General features: G+C 55.7%; 2 protein-coding genes across 3 annotated transcripts; one reads left to right on the top strand and one right to left on the bottom strand.

The window, feature by feature from the left end:
* LOC128496446 (zinc finger protein 783-like) lies at positions 1 to 3,037 on the top strand. 2 transcript variants are annotated; one of them, XM_053466080.1, is made up of 5 exons: positions 1 to 142; positions 1,657 to 1,783; positions 1,882 to 1,983; positions 2,591 to 2,656; positions 2,732 to 3,037. In XM_053466080.1, exons 1-5 carry the CDS (start codon positions 128 to 130, stop codon positions 2,815 to 2,817), a joined length of 396 nt encoding a protein of 131 aa, XP_053322055.1. In that variant the 5' UTR covers positions 1 to 127; the 3' UTR covers positions 2,818 to 3,037. The 2 variants fall into 2 exon arrangements, with proteins under 2 accessions (XP_053322055.1, XP_053322054.1); XM_053466079.1 differs by having other exon boundaries at positions 13 to 146; positions 1,661 to 1,783.
* Positions 3,038 to 7,138: 4,101 nt separating this feature from the next.
* LOC128496798 (uncharacterized) lies at positions 7,139 to 13,581 on the bottom strand. Its single transcript, XM_053466592.1, has 4 exons — positions 13,465 to 13,581; positions 12,833 to 12,959; positions 12,486 to 12,575; positions 7,139 to 10,420 (listed from the first exon to the last, which is right to left on the bottom strand). The coding sequence occupies exons 1-4, from the start codon at positions 13,495 to 13,497 to the stop codon at positions 7,161 to 7,163; spliced, it is 3,510 nt and encodes a 1,169-aa protein (XP_053322567.1). The 5' UTR covers positions 13,498 to 13,581; the 3' UTR covers positions 7,139 to 7,160.
* Positions 13,582 to 14,322: the final 741 nt, after the last annotated feature.

The following is a 14,322-nucleotide window of genomic DNA, read 5'->3' as shown; positions in this document are numbered from 1 at the left end:
AACGCCTGGCGGGCTGCTTTTCCCGGCATGCCTCGGGGCGGGCTCCGCTCTCTGTGCCGCTGGGGTATTATGGAAGAGGGGACCCTGAGAGGCCTGGGACCGGGACCGGGCCCGCGGGGTGCCAGACATGCTCATAAGCCAGGCGAGTGCGGGAGAGAGGGGCAGGTCGTGGGTCTGAGCTTATAGGGGGTGGTTCACAATGTGTTGGGGGTGAGTGGGTATTAGTGGTTAGTGTGTTAGGGTGAGTGGGTATTAGTGGTTAGTGTGTTGGGGTGAGTGGGTATTAGTGGGCAGTGTGTTGGGGTGAGTGGATATTAGTGGTCAGTATGTTGGGGTGAGTGGGTATTAGTGGTCAGTATGTTGGGGTGAGTGGGTATTAGTGGGCAGTGTTTTAGGGGTGAGTGGGTATTAGTGGTTAGTGTGTTGGGGTGAGTGGGTATTAGTGGGCAGTGTTTTAGGGGTGAGTGGGTATTAGTGGTTAGTGTGTTGGGGTGAGTGGGTATTAGTGGTTAGTGTGTTGGGGTGAGTGGGTATTAGTGGGCAGTGTTTTAGGGGTGAGTGGGTATTAGTGGTTAGTGTGTTGGGGTGAGTGGGTATTAGTGGGCAGTGTTTTAGGGGTGAGTGGGTATTAGTGGTTAGTGTGTTGGGGTGAGTGGGTATTAGTGGTTAGTGTGTTGGGGTGAGTGGGTATTAGTGGGCAGTGTTTTAGGGGTGAGTGGGTATTAGTGGGCAGTGTGTTGGGGTGAGTGGGTATTAGTGGGCAGTGTTTTAGGGGTGAGTGGATATTAGTGGTCAGTATGTTGGGGTGAGTGGGTAGTAGAGGTCAGTATGTTGGGGTGAGTGGGTAGTAGTGGTCAGTGTGTTGGGGTGAGTGGGTATTAGTGGTGAGTGTGTTGGGGTGAGTGGGTATTAGTGGTCAGTGTGTTGGGGGTGAGTGGGTATTAGTGGGTGGAGTGTGTTGGGGCTGAGTGGGTATCAGTAGGCAGAGTTTGTTGGGGGTGAGTGGGTATCAGTGGGCGGAGTGTGTTGGGGTGAGTGGGTATTAGTGGTGAGTGAGTATTAGTGATCAGTGTGTTGGGGTGAGTGGGTAGTAGTGGTCAGTGTGTTGGGGTGAGTGGGTAGTAGTGGTCAGTGTGTTGGGGGTGAGTGGGTATTAGTGGGCAGAGTTTGTTGGGGGTGAGTGGGTATCAGTGGGCGGAGTGTGTTGGGGTGAGTGGGTATTAGTGGTGAGTGAGTATTAGTGGTCAGTGTGTTGGGGTGAGTGGGTAGTAGTGGTCAGTGTGTTGGGGTGAGTGGGTAGTAGTGGTCAGTGTGTTGGGGGTGAGTGGGTATTAGTGGGCAGAGTTTGTTGGGGGTGAGTGGGTATCAGTGGGCGGAGTGTGTTGGGGTGGTATTAGTGGGCAGACTGTTGGGGGGCGGGTATTAGTAGGCAGAGTGTGGCTGGGGGATGTGAGTGGGTCCCGGTGATGGTGCTGGACACGTGGGTTACTCAGGCCGTGTACGCCGTCGGCTCGGCCTCCGTGTATGGAGCACCGTGGCTGCGCAGTGTGGGGTGCGTGCCCCGCGTGATGCCCTGGATCCTGTGTAGTTAATATGGGCGGGATTTCGTGAAAGTCCTCTCTGATTGGCCGGATGCCGCGTCCGTCTCTCTTGCAGGCAGCGGTGCAGTTTGATGACGTGGCCGTGTATTTCACCGAGGAGGAGTGGATCTGTCTGGAGGAATGGCAGAAGGAGCTCTACAAGGATGTGATGAAGGAGAATTATCAGACCCTGGTGTTTGTGGGTAAGACGCTGCGTGGAGGATGGGGGGCCGCGTGGACGAGGGGCCCTCTGTGCCTGCGCCACTAACGGTTACTTTCTCTCTCGCACTCCTCTGATCAGGGCAGCCGGAAGTTGTGTCCAGGATAGAGAGAGGCGAGGATCCCTGTATCAGGGGCCACCAGGTCTCTGAGGGGCCACGGGCGGAGGGCAGCACAGACACAGGTATGGAACAGGGCCACCAAACGCCCCACTCATCTCACAATGTGGCGGGGGGCAGTTTAACCCATGAGAAATCGCGCCTCCGAGCGAGGTTAGAGAAGCGGGAGCGAGGGAAGAAAACGGAGGAGGAAAGAGAGTCCACGAGGAACCGCGGAGGAGGAGACGGCACATCTCCCGCGGGTTGCCCTGTGGTGGGTGGTAGAGCAGCTCAGGATAGGAGATGATGGGCAGAAGTTACTAAACGGGGGGCAGCAGCATGGGGGGACTTGGCTCATGGGGGGGGGAGCCGTGTCAAAGGGGTCAGTGGGCAAAATATCCCAATAAACCCAGTAAAGGGCCGGAGTCCGGGCAGAAAAGACCAGAGCGAAGGTTTTACTTTACTGAGAGGGTGGTGGATAAGTGGAGCAGCATCCCAGCAGAAGTGGTAGAGGGTAATGCAGCGAGCGGTTTAGACATGCTTGGGATAGGCATAAGGCTTTACAGACTAGACGGGGTGCAGGATGGGGCCGAGCTGCCTACGGGTTCGGTAAAGCTGTGGTGGATACCGTACTCCGCCACCCGTGGGTTGGTTGATGTGACGGGGCGTAAGCGCTTTAATCTGTAATTGCAGGTCGCACGGAGGAACTGTTACCGCAACCCGAAGAACTCGATATGGAGCTGCAGATCCACTGCCCAGGTACCGTCCCGTACGTGGCGTGCTGCCTGCCTCTGTGACTCCAGTCCCTCCGTCTGACTCTTTGTCTCTTTGCAGAGGAGCTGCTGGAAGATTTTGGCTCCCAGGCGGAGTGGGACGTGGTCGACATCTTAATCTTCCTGGACGAACTCTTTGACTTCTAGCGGCCGCTCCATTTTAGAGTCGGATGTCTGTCCCGTCATGTATAAGATTCTCACGGTGGGCAGGGCTTTACGTAAGGACCAATCAGAATACACCTGATGCACTCTGATAGGCTCCTAGCGGCTCAGTGTCACAGTTCTCACGGCCGGTCTGGTGCTTCCCATCACTGACCGCCACTTCCCAACGGCGCCTGACGCCCAAGGTTACCGTCTCTCTGCCCTCCTTTCCTCCCCCCGCTCTCTGCCCTCCCCCCCCGCTCTCTGCCCCCCCCCGCTCTCTGCCCCCCCCCCCCGCTCTCTGCCCCCCCCCGCTCTCTGCCCCCCCCCCGCTCTCTGCTCCCCCCCCCGCTCTCTTCCCCCCCCCGCTCTCCCCCCTCCTGACTGATTCTGTATGTGAGGATGGATTAGGTTGGTGGGGCTTTGGCAGAGCGAGCTGATGTGTGGAAAGAAAGTGGAGGGAGAAAAGAGGGGGAGGAGGGAGAAAAGAGGGCGAGAAGGAAGAAAGAAGGCACGCGATGGGCATACGGAGCTCAGAGCAAAACGATTCCCCCTTCCCGATTTCTTGCATATTTGTCACATTTAAATGTTTTGGGTCATTAAACCAATTTTATTATTTCTTGTTTTCTATAGCGCCGTTATATTCCGTAGCGCTGCACAATAGGTGAAGGACGTAACAAATAGTACCGTATTGCGTATTGGCCGATTATAGGCCGCACCCTTATATATTTTTTCTTTCTTATTACTATGTTTTTTGTTTTTTTTTACATGTAATGTATGGTACGAGGCTCCCCCCCTCCATATCTAAACGTTATTTTTGCGCCGTTGATGTTGATGCGGCAGACGTGATCTCCGCCTCCTGCGCATGTCTGCCTCATCCACATCAACGCTGGGAATCCAGACTCTCCCCCATTCTACTAACATTAAACTGCAGCCGCCCCGCTCTCCCCCATTCCTCTAACATTAAACTGCAGCCACCGCGCTCTCCCCCATTCCTCTAACATTAAACTGCAGCCGCCGCGCTCTCCCCCATTCCTCTAACATTAAACTGCAGCCGCCGCGCTCTCCCCCATTCCTCTAACATTAAACTGCAGCCGCCGCGCTCTCCCCCATTCCTCTAACATTAAACTGCAGCCGCCGCGCTCTCCCCCATTCCTCTAACATTAAACTGCAGCCGCCGCGCTCTCCCCCATTCCTCTAACATTAAACTGCAGCCGCCGCGCTCTCCCCCATTCCTCTAACATTAAACTGCAGCCGCCGCGCTCTCCCCCATTCTTCCGACATTAAACTGCAGCCGCCGCGCTCTCCCCCATTCCTCTAACATTAAACTGCAGCCGCCGCGCTCTCCCCCATTCTTCTAACATTAAACCGCAGCCGCCGCGCTCTCCCCCATTCTTCTAACATTAAACTGCAGCCGCCGCGCTCTCCCCCATTCTTCTAACATTAAACTGCAGCCACCGCACTCTCCCCCATTCTTCTAACATTAAACTGCAACCGTCGCGCTCTCCCCCATTCTTATAACATTAAACTGCAGCCGCCGCAATCTCCCCCATTCTTCTAACTTTAAACTGCAACCGTCGCGCTCTCCCCCATTCTTCTAACATTAAACTGCAACCGTCGCGCTCTCCCCCATTCTTATAACATTAAACTGCAGCCGCCGCAATCTCCCCCATTCTTCTAACATTAAACTGCAGCCGCCGCGCTCTCACCCATTCTACTAACATTAAACTGCAGCCGCCGCGCTCTCCCCCATTCTTCTAACATTAAACTGCAGCCACCGCACTCTCCCCCATTCTTCTAACATTAAACTGCAACCGTCGCGCTCTCCCCCATTCTTATAACATTAAACTGCAGCCGCCGCAATCTCCCCCATTCTTCTAACATTAAACTGCAACCGTCGCGCTCTCCCCATTCTTCTAACATTAAACTGCAACCGTCGCGCTCTCCCCCATTCTTATAACATTAAACTGCAGCCGCCGCAATCTCCCCCATTCTTCTAACATTAAACTGCAGCCGCCGCGCTCTCCCCCATTCTACTAACATTAAACTGCAGCCGCCGCGCTCTCCCCCATTCCAATAACATTAAACTGCAGCCGCCGCGCTCTCCCCCATTCTACTAACATTAAACTGCAGCCGCCGCGCTCTCCCCATTCTACTAACATTAAACTGCAGCCACCGCGCTCTCCCTATTCTTCTAATTTATTTATACGTCTTCTATGAGGGAGAGTGTCTGATGCTTTACTAAAATCTGGATCGGCGACATCTACTGCCCCTCCCCGGGGTATTCTCTTATTTAGTCTGAAGGGATCTTCCCGCAGTAACCCGCGCGGCTTCTGATCACGCAAAGCATTTACTTCCAGATATTTAACAGCGAAATAAAAGGATCAGAAACACTGAAACGGGACAAATTAGCAACAAATGAAGAAATTGGGCAAATACTTTTTATGGATATAAATATATAGATTTTTTTTCATGGGGCAAACACTACAAAGATTTCATCAGACGGTAATTATTGCACGTATTCACAGACCCGACAGCCGGCACGCGTGACGCCGGCCCCAGGACACCAAAACACCAATAAAACGTTTATCTTATACACAATCGGGTAAAAACCCCTCTGAAAATGGGTAGCCGGGTCCGGCGGGGCATAAAAGTATAAAACCACATCCAGTTATAACTACAAAATCCCGCCTCCCCGGCTCGCCCCAGAACAAGTATTTAGAATATAATACATTCGATACATTCCGCGGACGCACCGTTAACATACAAAAATAGATATTCATGAAGCAGCAGCGTCCAGCCGGGCCGCACGGACGCCGTTAGTCTAACCGAAAAGACCCCCCCTAAGAAAACGGACGGAAAGCTGGGCAGGAAAAGCCTTCTTCCTTCATCTCCTTCCCACTCCCGTGGTTATCGCCGCTTCTGTGGGTGGCTTTGGTGGCAGAGACGGTAATTCTCGCAAATCTAATTTTCAATATTCCACTCAAGCGCAGGTAGCTGTTCACCGGGACTCGCAAAACACGTGGTGTGAAAAAGAAAGTAGACCCTCTTTGAATTCTCTGGTTTTGCATATCAGGGCATAATAACGATCATTTGTCCCTTAGCAGGTCTAAAAACGAAGTCAATACAACCTCAGCTGAACACATAACATATTACACCGTGTCATGATTTATTCAACAAAAATAAAGCCAAAATGGAGAAGCCCTGTGTGAAAAAATAAGTAGACCCTTACTGCTTGCATAGGAATTAAGATGTTAAGTGTCAGACAGGTGCTGCCAATCAAATGCCCGCAATTATCTGATCATCAGCGAGTGTGACCACCTCTATAAAACATGAAGTTTTAGCAGATATCAGCGATGACCTCAGAGAAGCAATTGTTAAAGTTCATGACAGTACAATCAGAAAAAGACTGAACACGTGTGGTTCGTTCAGAAGGGTTGCCAGGAAAAGGCCTCTTCTCTCTCAAAAGAACACGGCAGCACGGCTTAGGTTTGCAAAGTCGCATCTGATTGAACCACAAGACTTCTGGAACAATGTCCTTTGGACAGACGGCACCAAAGTGGAGATGTTTGGCAATCACCACATACCGACTGTCATGCACGGGGGTGGAGGGGGGGGTGATTTCGGCTTGTTTTGCAGCCGCAGGACCCGGGAACCTTGCAGTCATTGAGTCGCCCATGAACTCCTCTGTATACCAAAGTATTCTAGAGTCAAATGTGAGGCCATGTGGGACATGCACCAGGACAATGATCCCAAGCACACCAGCAGATCTACAACAGAATGGCTGAAAAAGTAAAGAATCAGGGTGTTGCAATGGCCCGGTCAAAGTCCAGACCACCACTGACTGAGCTGCGCATAAACAAACGCCCGCAAACCTCAATGAACCGAAGCAACGCTGTAAAGAAGAGTGACCCAAAATTCCTCCACAATGATGTGAGAGACGCGTACAGTCATACAGAACCACCTTTAGCAGCAGTAAGTTGCTTAGTTTTTCACACCTGGCTTCTCCATTTTGGCTTTATTTTTGTTAAATGATGACACGGTGTAATGTCGTTTGTTGTTGTATTTACCTATTTACAGATGACTGATATGTAAAACCATCGAATTCAAAGAGGGTGTACTTACTTTTTCGGATGACTGTATAATGGAGCCGTTAAGAGGTGTTAGGTGGGGACCAACACATATCCATCCAGCCACACAAAAAGGAAACAGATCTCGCGGGGGGGGGATTAAGACCCGCAGAAACCCCCGTAAAGTGCTCATAAAGCTCCGGAGCCATACAGCTCCAGATACGATGGCCGCAGCCTGAAAATACATACAAAAGTTTTCTATACTTCTCTTCCAAAACCTCACTTGGTTTCCCGTTTGTGAATCTGTTCATGCTTAACGAGCTTGGGGCGGTCGATGAACCTTTTGCTGCAGACCGCGCAGCCATACGGACGCTCGCCAGTGTGGATCTTCTCGTGCCGCCTGACATGCGCCAACTGATTAAAGTTCTTTCCGCAGTAGGAGCAGGAGAAGGGCTTCTCCCCGGTGTGGATGAGCTTGTGGCGGAGGAACGTGGAGCGGTCGCTGAAACTCTTCCCGCACTCTTTGCACTCAAAGGGTCTCTCGTCCGTGTGCGTGCGCTGGTGAATGACGAGAGACGAGTGTTGGCTGAATCTCTTCCCGCACTCCAGACACAAGTATGGCTTCTCTTTGGTGTGGCATCTCATGTGACACTTCAGACTGTTGTTTTCTCGGAACTTCTTTCCGCACTCCTGGCACGTAAAGGGTTTCTCTCCGGTGTGAATGCTGCGGTGAATCAAAAGGGAGAAGTTTCGGGTAAAGACCTTTCCGCACTCGTTGCACTTGAAAGGTCCCGTTAATTTGCCGCGCTTTTTCCGTGTCTTCGGATGGCCCTCCTCGGGTTTTGCCCTTCTCTTTACAAAGGGATTCCCACATTTGACACAAACACAGGGCTTATTCTGTGACGTTTTAAGTGACCCAGAAGGGACGGGGGCGTTTTGGGCAGGAGAATCCGGCATGTTGCACGAATGTTTCTCTTTGTCTGGAGAAGGCTTCGCTCCGTTCTCCTCAGCGGCCCCCGTTTCCGCTTTGCCCCTCTTCACTTTCCTTGGGCAGATGGGAGTTTCCGGAGGATTCTCTCCTGCGAGTTTCTCGCTGGCACCGTTGTGTTTTTGGGGGTTCTTCGCTGTGTTTTTGGGGACTGTTGCGCTGGTTTGGATAGATGTCTGTCGTTCATTACAGGGATCACCCAAACACTCACCGCAAAGCCGGGATTTTTTTCTGGTGTGGCCCTGGTGAGACCCAGCCGTGGGGAGCCGTTTGAGGGCACTTATAACCGGCTCGGGGATTACGGCTTGATGTTTGCCTTTGCTGATGGGGCTGTTCTGCGGACTGTCTTTTAGACTGTTGTCTTTCTGTAACGTCGTTTTACCGTTTCTCTTACATTTGCAGGAGGTCCGCGGGGGGCTTTTTCCACCGACGGAGTCGCTGTGGGCTCCGCACTTACAGCACGGATTTAATTTCCTTTCCTCGCGCATGGGGTCGGGTCTGCACTCGCTAGCATTACTGGTGCCGGTTCCGTGTGTTTGGGCTTCTGGGGTTCTTTGTCGCAGGTTTTCCTCGTCCGGGGTCCGCTTGGTTTCGCTGCTGAATCCGCCGCTGGGGGCCGAGTCCTGGAGCATCTCTGTGCCGGGGCTTCCGTGTTCTTCCACCGATATCTCAAAGCCTCTGTTGCTTCTATTATTCTTTTCCGGGGGTCTACAATTACGTCCGTATTCTTGGCCAACACAGCACAAATCAGACCGGGAGTCCTTCTGGTGGGCACCAAGCTCTGACTGGGGAGCCGCGTGGCCATCGCGTGCAGGCGGATGAGGTCTAACTGCGCCGTTTCGTGGCGTTTTGGGGTCGGAAAGCCTGGTGGGAGAAGCCACTTCTGTTTTAGTCCAAGTCAGGTTTGGTTCTTTGGTCACCTTCTCTCTCCTGATGGCGTGTTTGGTACCGGCTTCCTTTGCCTTGAGGTCACGCTCAGTCTCTCTCACGCGTGGCCCGTCCACGTGTTCAGACGCCTCCTTGCTAGCCGTGTTCGTGTTGGAATTTCCAGTCCCTTCCTGGCTAAGGTTTTCTGATTGATCAGCCTCTGCTTTGCATCTTAATCCGGCCCCTGCATGTTTTTCGGCCCCATTTAATAACGTGGCCGTACATCCAGATGTCTCGACAGTCTGTTTTCCAGCTTGGAGTCTCTCTGTTACCGGCGTCTGTTTAGCCCCCTTATGGTCTTTAACTTGCCTTACAGAGACCCCGGTCCTTTTCCGTGCTACGTGGTTACCCTTCCGTTTACTCAGGGAGCCCCTCGCCACGCTCTCCGGGCCGCTCTGGCACGGTTTGGAGAGACCGGGCTTCGGAGAACCCGTCACTAAAGTCCTTTTTTCATTTGAGTTTGCGAAGCGTACTCGATTCTTCCGCCGGTGGATTATTCCCCTTCCTGTTCCCTTGAGTGGTTGGATAATAAACATGGTGACGACCTCGTTAAAGCGAACGCGTTTTCTCTTTTCTGACTTGCACCTCGGAATTTCGGGACACGAGAAAAGCTCTGCGTGTTTTGGGGACATTTGATTGGCGTTCGTATCGCCCCGAGGCCCTGGACTGTGCATTTCCAACAGGCTTCCTACAAAACCGCCTTTTCCCCGAGGAGGGCTTGGTGTCGGGACCCGTTGAGGTCTCGCGTTCTGCTCATGTCTCGGCTGAGCCTCTGCGCTCTCGGAGCGCCCCTCGCTCTCGTCACTCGCGGGGAAGTCGCTTACGCTTTGGCGCTGCGGGGCAGAAGACTCCTCGCCGGGAGGTTTCAGGTCTTCAGTGTGGAGGACGTGTCTGTCCGTCTCCTCGGAGATATCGACCCTTTTATGGTTTACGGTCTCTCTGGTGGCGTCAGAAGCTCCTGGACCTTCCGAGGGATTCGGTAAAACGCTCCCCCCACAAACATCCACAGCTTTCCCAGAAGCCTCTGCAGTTTTGTCGCTCGGATCGCACGCAGCGGTGGCTTCACTGCCGAGAATGTCTGTATTTTCTATGTTTTTATCGGTTTGTCCATCTTTACGCCGGGGCCGTGCAGACGGGACAGGGCAGGCGTCACGCTTGTCGGGGGGACCTTTGTGGAGGCCGGGTGGCTCTATAGGCACGGCACATTTCTCGGTCTTGCCAGAGACGTGCTCCGTCGGTATGTCTGTCTGTGAGTGTTTCTCACAGACATTAACCGTTGGCTGGCTGTCTAATGGCCGACTGTCCGGAAGGACCGCTTGGGGAACCTGCGCGACCACCTCAGCGGATGCCTTTTCCTCTACATCTTCAGACGCCGTGGTTACGTCGCCTCTTTTTTCGCTCGCATGCCTTTCCCGTCTCCGCTTCCCTGCGTGCTTCCTCTTCTTCTCTTTTCTTACCCACCGGAACGGATTCACTCTGGGGTATCTGCTTTGTCTCCTCGCGCCGCTCCCTCTCTCCGCACCGCTTGTCTCCGCGCCGCTCCCTCTCTCCGCACTCCTTTCTTCTCCGGACACGCAGCCGGGATCTTTCCTTCGTGCCTCTTGTTGGTGCTCCTGCCTCGTGCCTGCGGTAAGAAAGAGGAGCGTTAGGCGGCAGCGCTCGAGGAGGACGAGAAAAACCTATTCGTTGGTTTAAGAACAAAACGATTTCAAAGCCTTTTCCCCATCAGCAGCACCCCCTGCGCAGGATCTATGGTGCGGCGGCCCCCGGTCAAACCGTCGCTCGTTATCCATCCCCGAACCGGTAATAACGTCCTCGGTACGGCAGTCAGTAGACTTCTCTCTCTCTGGGACGGAACGTCTACCGCTTCTTCTGCTGAAATAACCGGTTTTACCGACGACGGCAGCGCAAGTTCCACGAGATACAATTCGGTAACGCACAGCGATCGGGCGGGGCGCCTGTAGGCCACACACACCGATTGGGTAATGTGCCTGTAGGCCGCGCACACCGATGGGGTAATGTGTCTGTAGGCCGCGCACACCGATTGGGTAATGTGCCTGTAGGCCACGCACACCGATTGGGTAATGTGCCTGTAGGCCGCGCACACCGATTGGGTAATGTGCCTGTAGGCCACGCACGCTGATTGGGTAATGTGCCTGTAGGCCACGCACACTGATTGGGTAATGTGCCTGTAGGCCGCGCACACCGATGGGGTAATGTGTCTGTAGGCCGCGCACACCGATTGGGTAATGTGCCTGTAGGCCACGCACACCGATTGGGTAATGTGCCTGTAGGCCGCGCACACCGATTGGGTAATGTGCCTGTAGGCCGCGCACGCTGATTGGGTAATGTGCCTGTAGGCCGCGCACACCGATTGGGTAATGTGCCTGTAGGCCGCGCACACCGATTGGGTAATGTGCTTGTATTGCACAAACAAAGGGTCTCATTAGCTAGATTGTAAGCTCACAAGCCGGTTTTGTCGGACCCGCTGAATGTCTATCGTGAGAAGCGCTGTGGAAATAAGTCGGTGAGTGGGACGCGTGAGGACGCTCTCCACTCGAAGCTTGTCTGAAACACTCACGATCCTCTCGCTTGCACCGAGTCAGAACTCTGCCCGTCTCCCTTCCTTCAGCCGCCAATTATTTAAGGAAATCACTCGCTCCGTCCTCAGGCACCGAGGGGGGCCCCTAGGCAGCTGCCTCTCCTTTCAGCTGACAGGAAGTCCAGCCCTGAATTGGGAATGGCTGGGTCTTTGCCCCGCTCCTGCCCCAGTCTGCACGCGCCCCGCTCCTGCCCCCGTCTGCACGCACCCCGCTCCTGCCCCCGTCTGCACGCGCCCCGCTCCTGCCCCAGTCTGCACGCTCCCCGCTCCTGCCCCCGTCTGCACGCGCCCCGCTCCTGCCCCAGTCTGCACGCGCCCCACTCCTGCCCCAGTCTGCACGCGCCCCGCTCCTGCCCCCGTCTGCACGCGCCCCGCTCCTGCCCCCGTCTGCACGCGCCCCGCTCCTGCCCCCGTCTGCACGCTCCCCGCTCCTGCCCCCGTCTGCACGCGCCCCGCTCCTGCCCCCGTCTGCACGCGCCCCGCTCCTGCCCCAGTCTGCACGCGCCCCGCTCCTGCCCCCGTCTGCACGCGCCCCGCTCCTGCCCCCGTCTGCACGCGCCCCGCTCCTGCCCCCGTCTGCACGCTCCCCGCTCCTGCCCCCGTCTGCGCGCTCCCCGCTCCTGCCCCCGTCTGCACGCGCCCCGCTCCTGCCCCCGTCTGCACGCGCCCCGCTCCTGCCCCCGTCTGCACGCGCCCCGCTCCTGCCCCCGTCTGCACGCGCCCCGCTCCTGCCCCGTCTGCACGCGCCCCGCTCCTGCCCCCGTCTGCACGCGCCCCGCTCCTGCCCCCGTCTGCACGCGCCCTGCTCCTCCCCCGTCTGCACGCGCCCCGCCCCTGCCCCCGTCTGCACGCGCCCTGTTCCTGCCCCCGTCTGCACGCGCCCTGTTCCTGCCCCCGTCTGCACGCGCCCTGTTCCTGCCCCCCGTCTGCGCGCGCCCCGCTCCTGCCCCCGTCTGCACGCGCCCCGCTCCTGCCCCCGTCTGCACGCGCCCTGTTCCTGCCCCCCGTCTGCACGCGCCCCGCTCCTGCCCCCGTCTGCACGCGCCCCGCTCCTCCCCCCGTCTGCACGCGCCCCGCTGACTGTTACCCGGGCTCTCGTCATCGTTGGAAGATGAGGGGCTGCTCGTGACGTACGGTTCCTGTCCCAGCTCGATGTTCAGTATGATATCAGGGCGACCTGTGTAGAGAAAGCACAGAACATCGATGGCTTGATGCGTCTCCTCGAACGGCCCCCAGGTGTCTCCGCTGGAAGCAGGAAGCATACCTCAGTACACTTCCTGTTCTACGAGTCCGCCATCGGGACATCGCCTGCGCCAGCTTCGCCCCGGTATATGTGAGAATACATCATTTCCACCTCTCCCCGCACAGAATGCATTAACCCTTTCAGTACCCACTGCAGGTCTCCAGATTACAAACGCTCTAATAAACGCGTACTTAGCGAGAGGATCAGCCGGTAATTCTCTTTCATCACTTCCTTGTAGAGAGTCTTCTGATCGTCCCTCAAACTGCACCATTCCGCCTCCGAGAAATACACGGCGACATCATCGAACGCCACGGGAGCCTAGAACACAAAAATACCGTCACACCTAGAACCCGACGCACGTTACACGAGTACCAGCAATGACTGGCAAAGGTGTATCCGGTACCGGCCCCCAACCGTGCATGGCAGCCGGTCTACCCGGCCCCGCCCCCTAACCATACAGGGGGCCCGGTCTACCCGGCCCCGCCCCTCTAACCATACAGGGGGCCCGGTCTACCCGGCCCCGCCCCTCTAACCATACAGGGGGCCCGGTCTACCCGGCCCCGCCCCTCTAACTATACAGGGGGCCCGGTCTACCTGGCCCCGCCCCTCTAACCATACAGGGGCAGGTCAACTAGGACACCCAGAACTCCCGGTAACCGAGACCGGCATACAGCAGCCGGTAAACACTCCGAACTCCGGGTAACCGAGTGTAAATCCGCCCACTCAGTGTGTCGCCGGGGACTGAGGGGCTACGGGAGGGAATCCCTATTGAACTATACAGCGGTAGCCATCCAGTTGGATCGCCAGCTCTGCGGGTCAGTACCTGCTGGGCGGACGGGCGGCAGTCCCGGGACATAATTCCTCAGCCGAGATTCGCTGACAGCGCACAGCACGCCGGGAACCCGATAGAGAAGCCGCGGGGGGTGACGGGGAAGAGAGAACGGGCGCGCGGAGGAGGCTGGGATTGAAGGCGGGGCGGGGTAAAGGATTGAGTCCGGCAGCCACCGCGCGACAAACCCGGAAGCGGTTTCGGTTGGGAGTTTTCCCACAAACAAGAAAAGTGGCTGCGGAACAAATGGGGGAGGGGCCATTCCGAAAGGGGCCCCAAATAAACGGCTGTTAACGCTTTCCTTTCACGGTGAACACCCCAACCTGTTACTTCATGCAGCCTGTATTCTTAACTCTTTACACTCACAGCAGATATAGGGTTCCCCATCGTGTTGGTGGCCCGGGGCCCCTAGGCACCCTGTTCTGTTGAAAGGGGCCCAAGGCTGGACTGTGTAACTAAGCAGATGCATGTCACTACGGTTACTGCTTCTCAATTGGCCAACTCCACGTAATAACGTGCAGCCGCAGGCGGAAAATCGCTTCCGGCAGTCGTGCCATTAAGGGGCCACTAGCCTTAAAGCATCAGCCCCCCCCCCATATCAGTGACCTGGTATATCCCGTATACCTGCTCTGCATTAACTCTGTCCTGACGAGCAGCGATAGGGTTCCTCCCCTGTTAGGTGCCCGGTGTCTCCCCCCGTATCAGTGACCTGGTATATCCCGTATACCTGCTCTGCATTAACTCTGTCCTGACGAGCAGCGATAGGGTTCCTCCCCTGTTAGGTGCCCGGTGTCTCCCCCCGTATCAGTGACCTGGTATATCCCGTATACCTGCTCTGCATTAACTCTGTCC

This window comes from Spea bombifrons, chromosome 5, assembly GCF_027358695.1.
Source record: "Spea bombifrons isolate aSpeBom1 chromosome 5, aSpeBom1.2.pri, whole genome shotgun sequence".
In the NCBI taxonomy this organism is placed as follows: domain Eukaryota; kingdom Metazoa; phylum Chordata; class Amphibia; order Anura; family Pelobatidae; genus Spea; species Spea bombifrons.
Note: the sequence above shows the minus strand (reverse complement) of the source record. Positions and strands in the feature narration are given on the sequence as shown.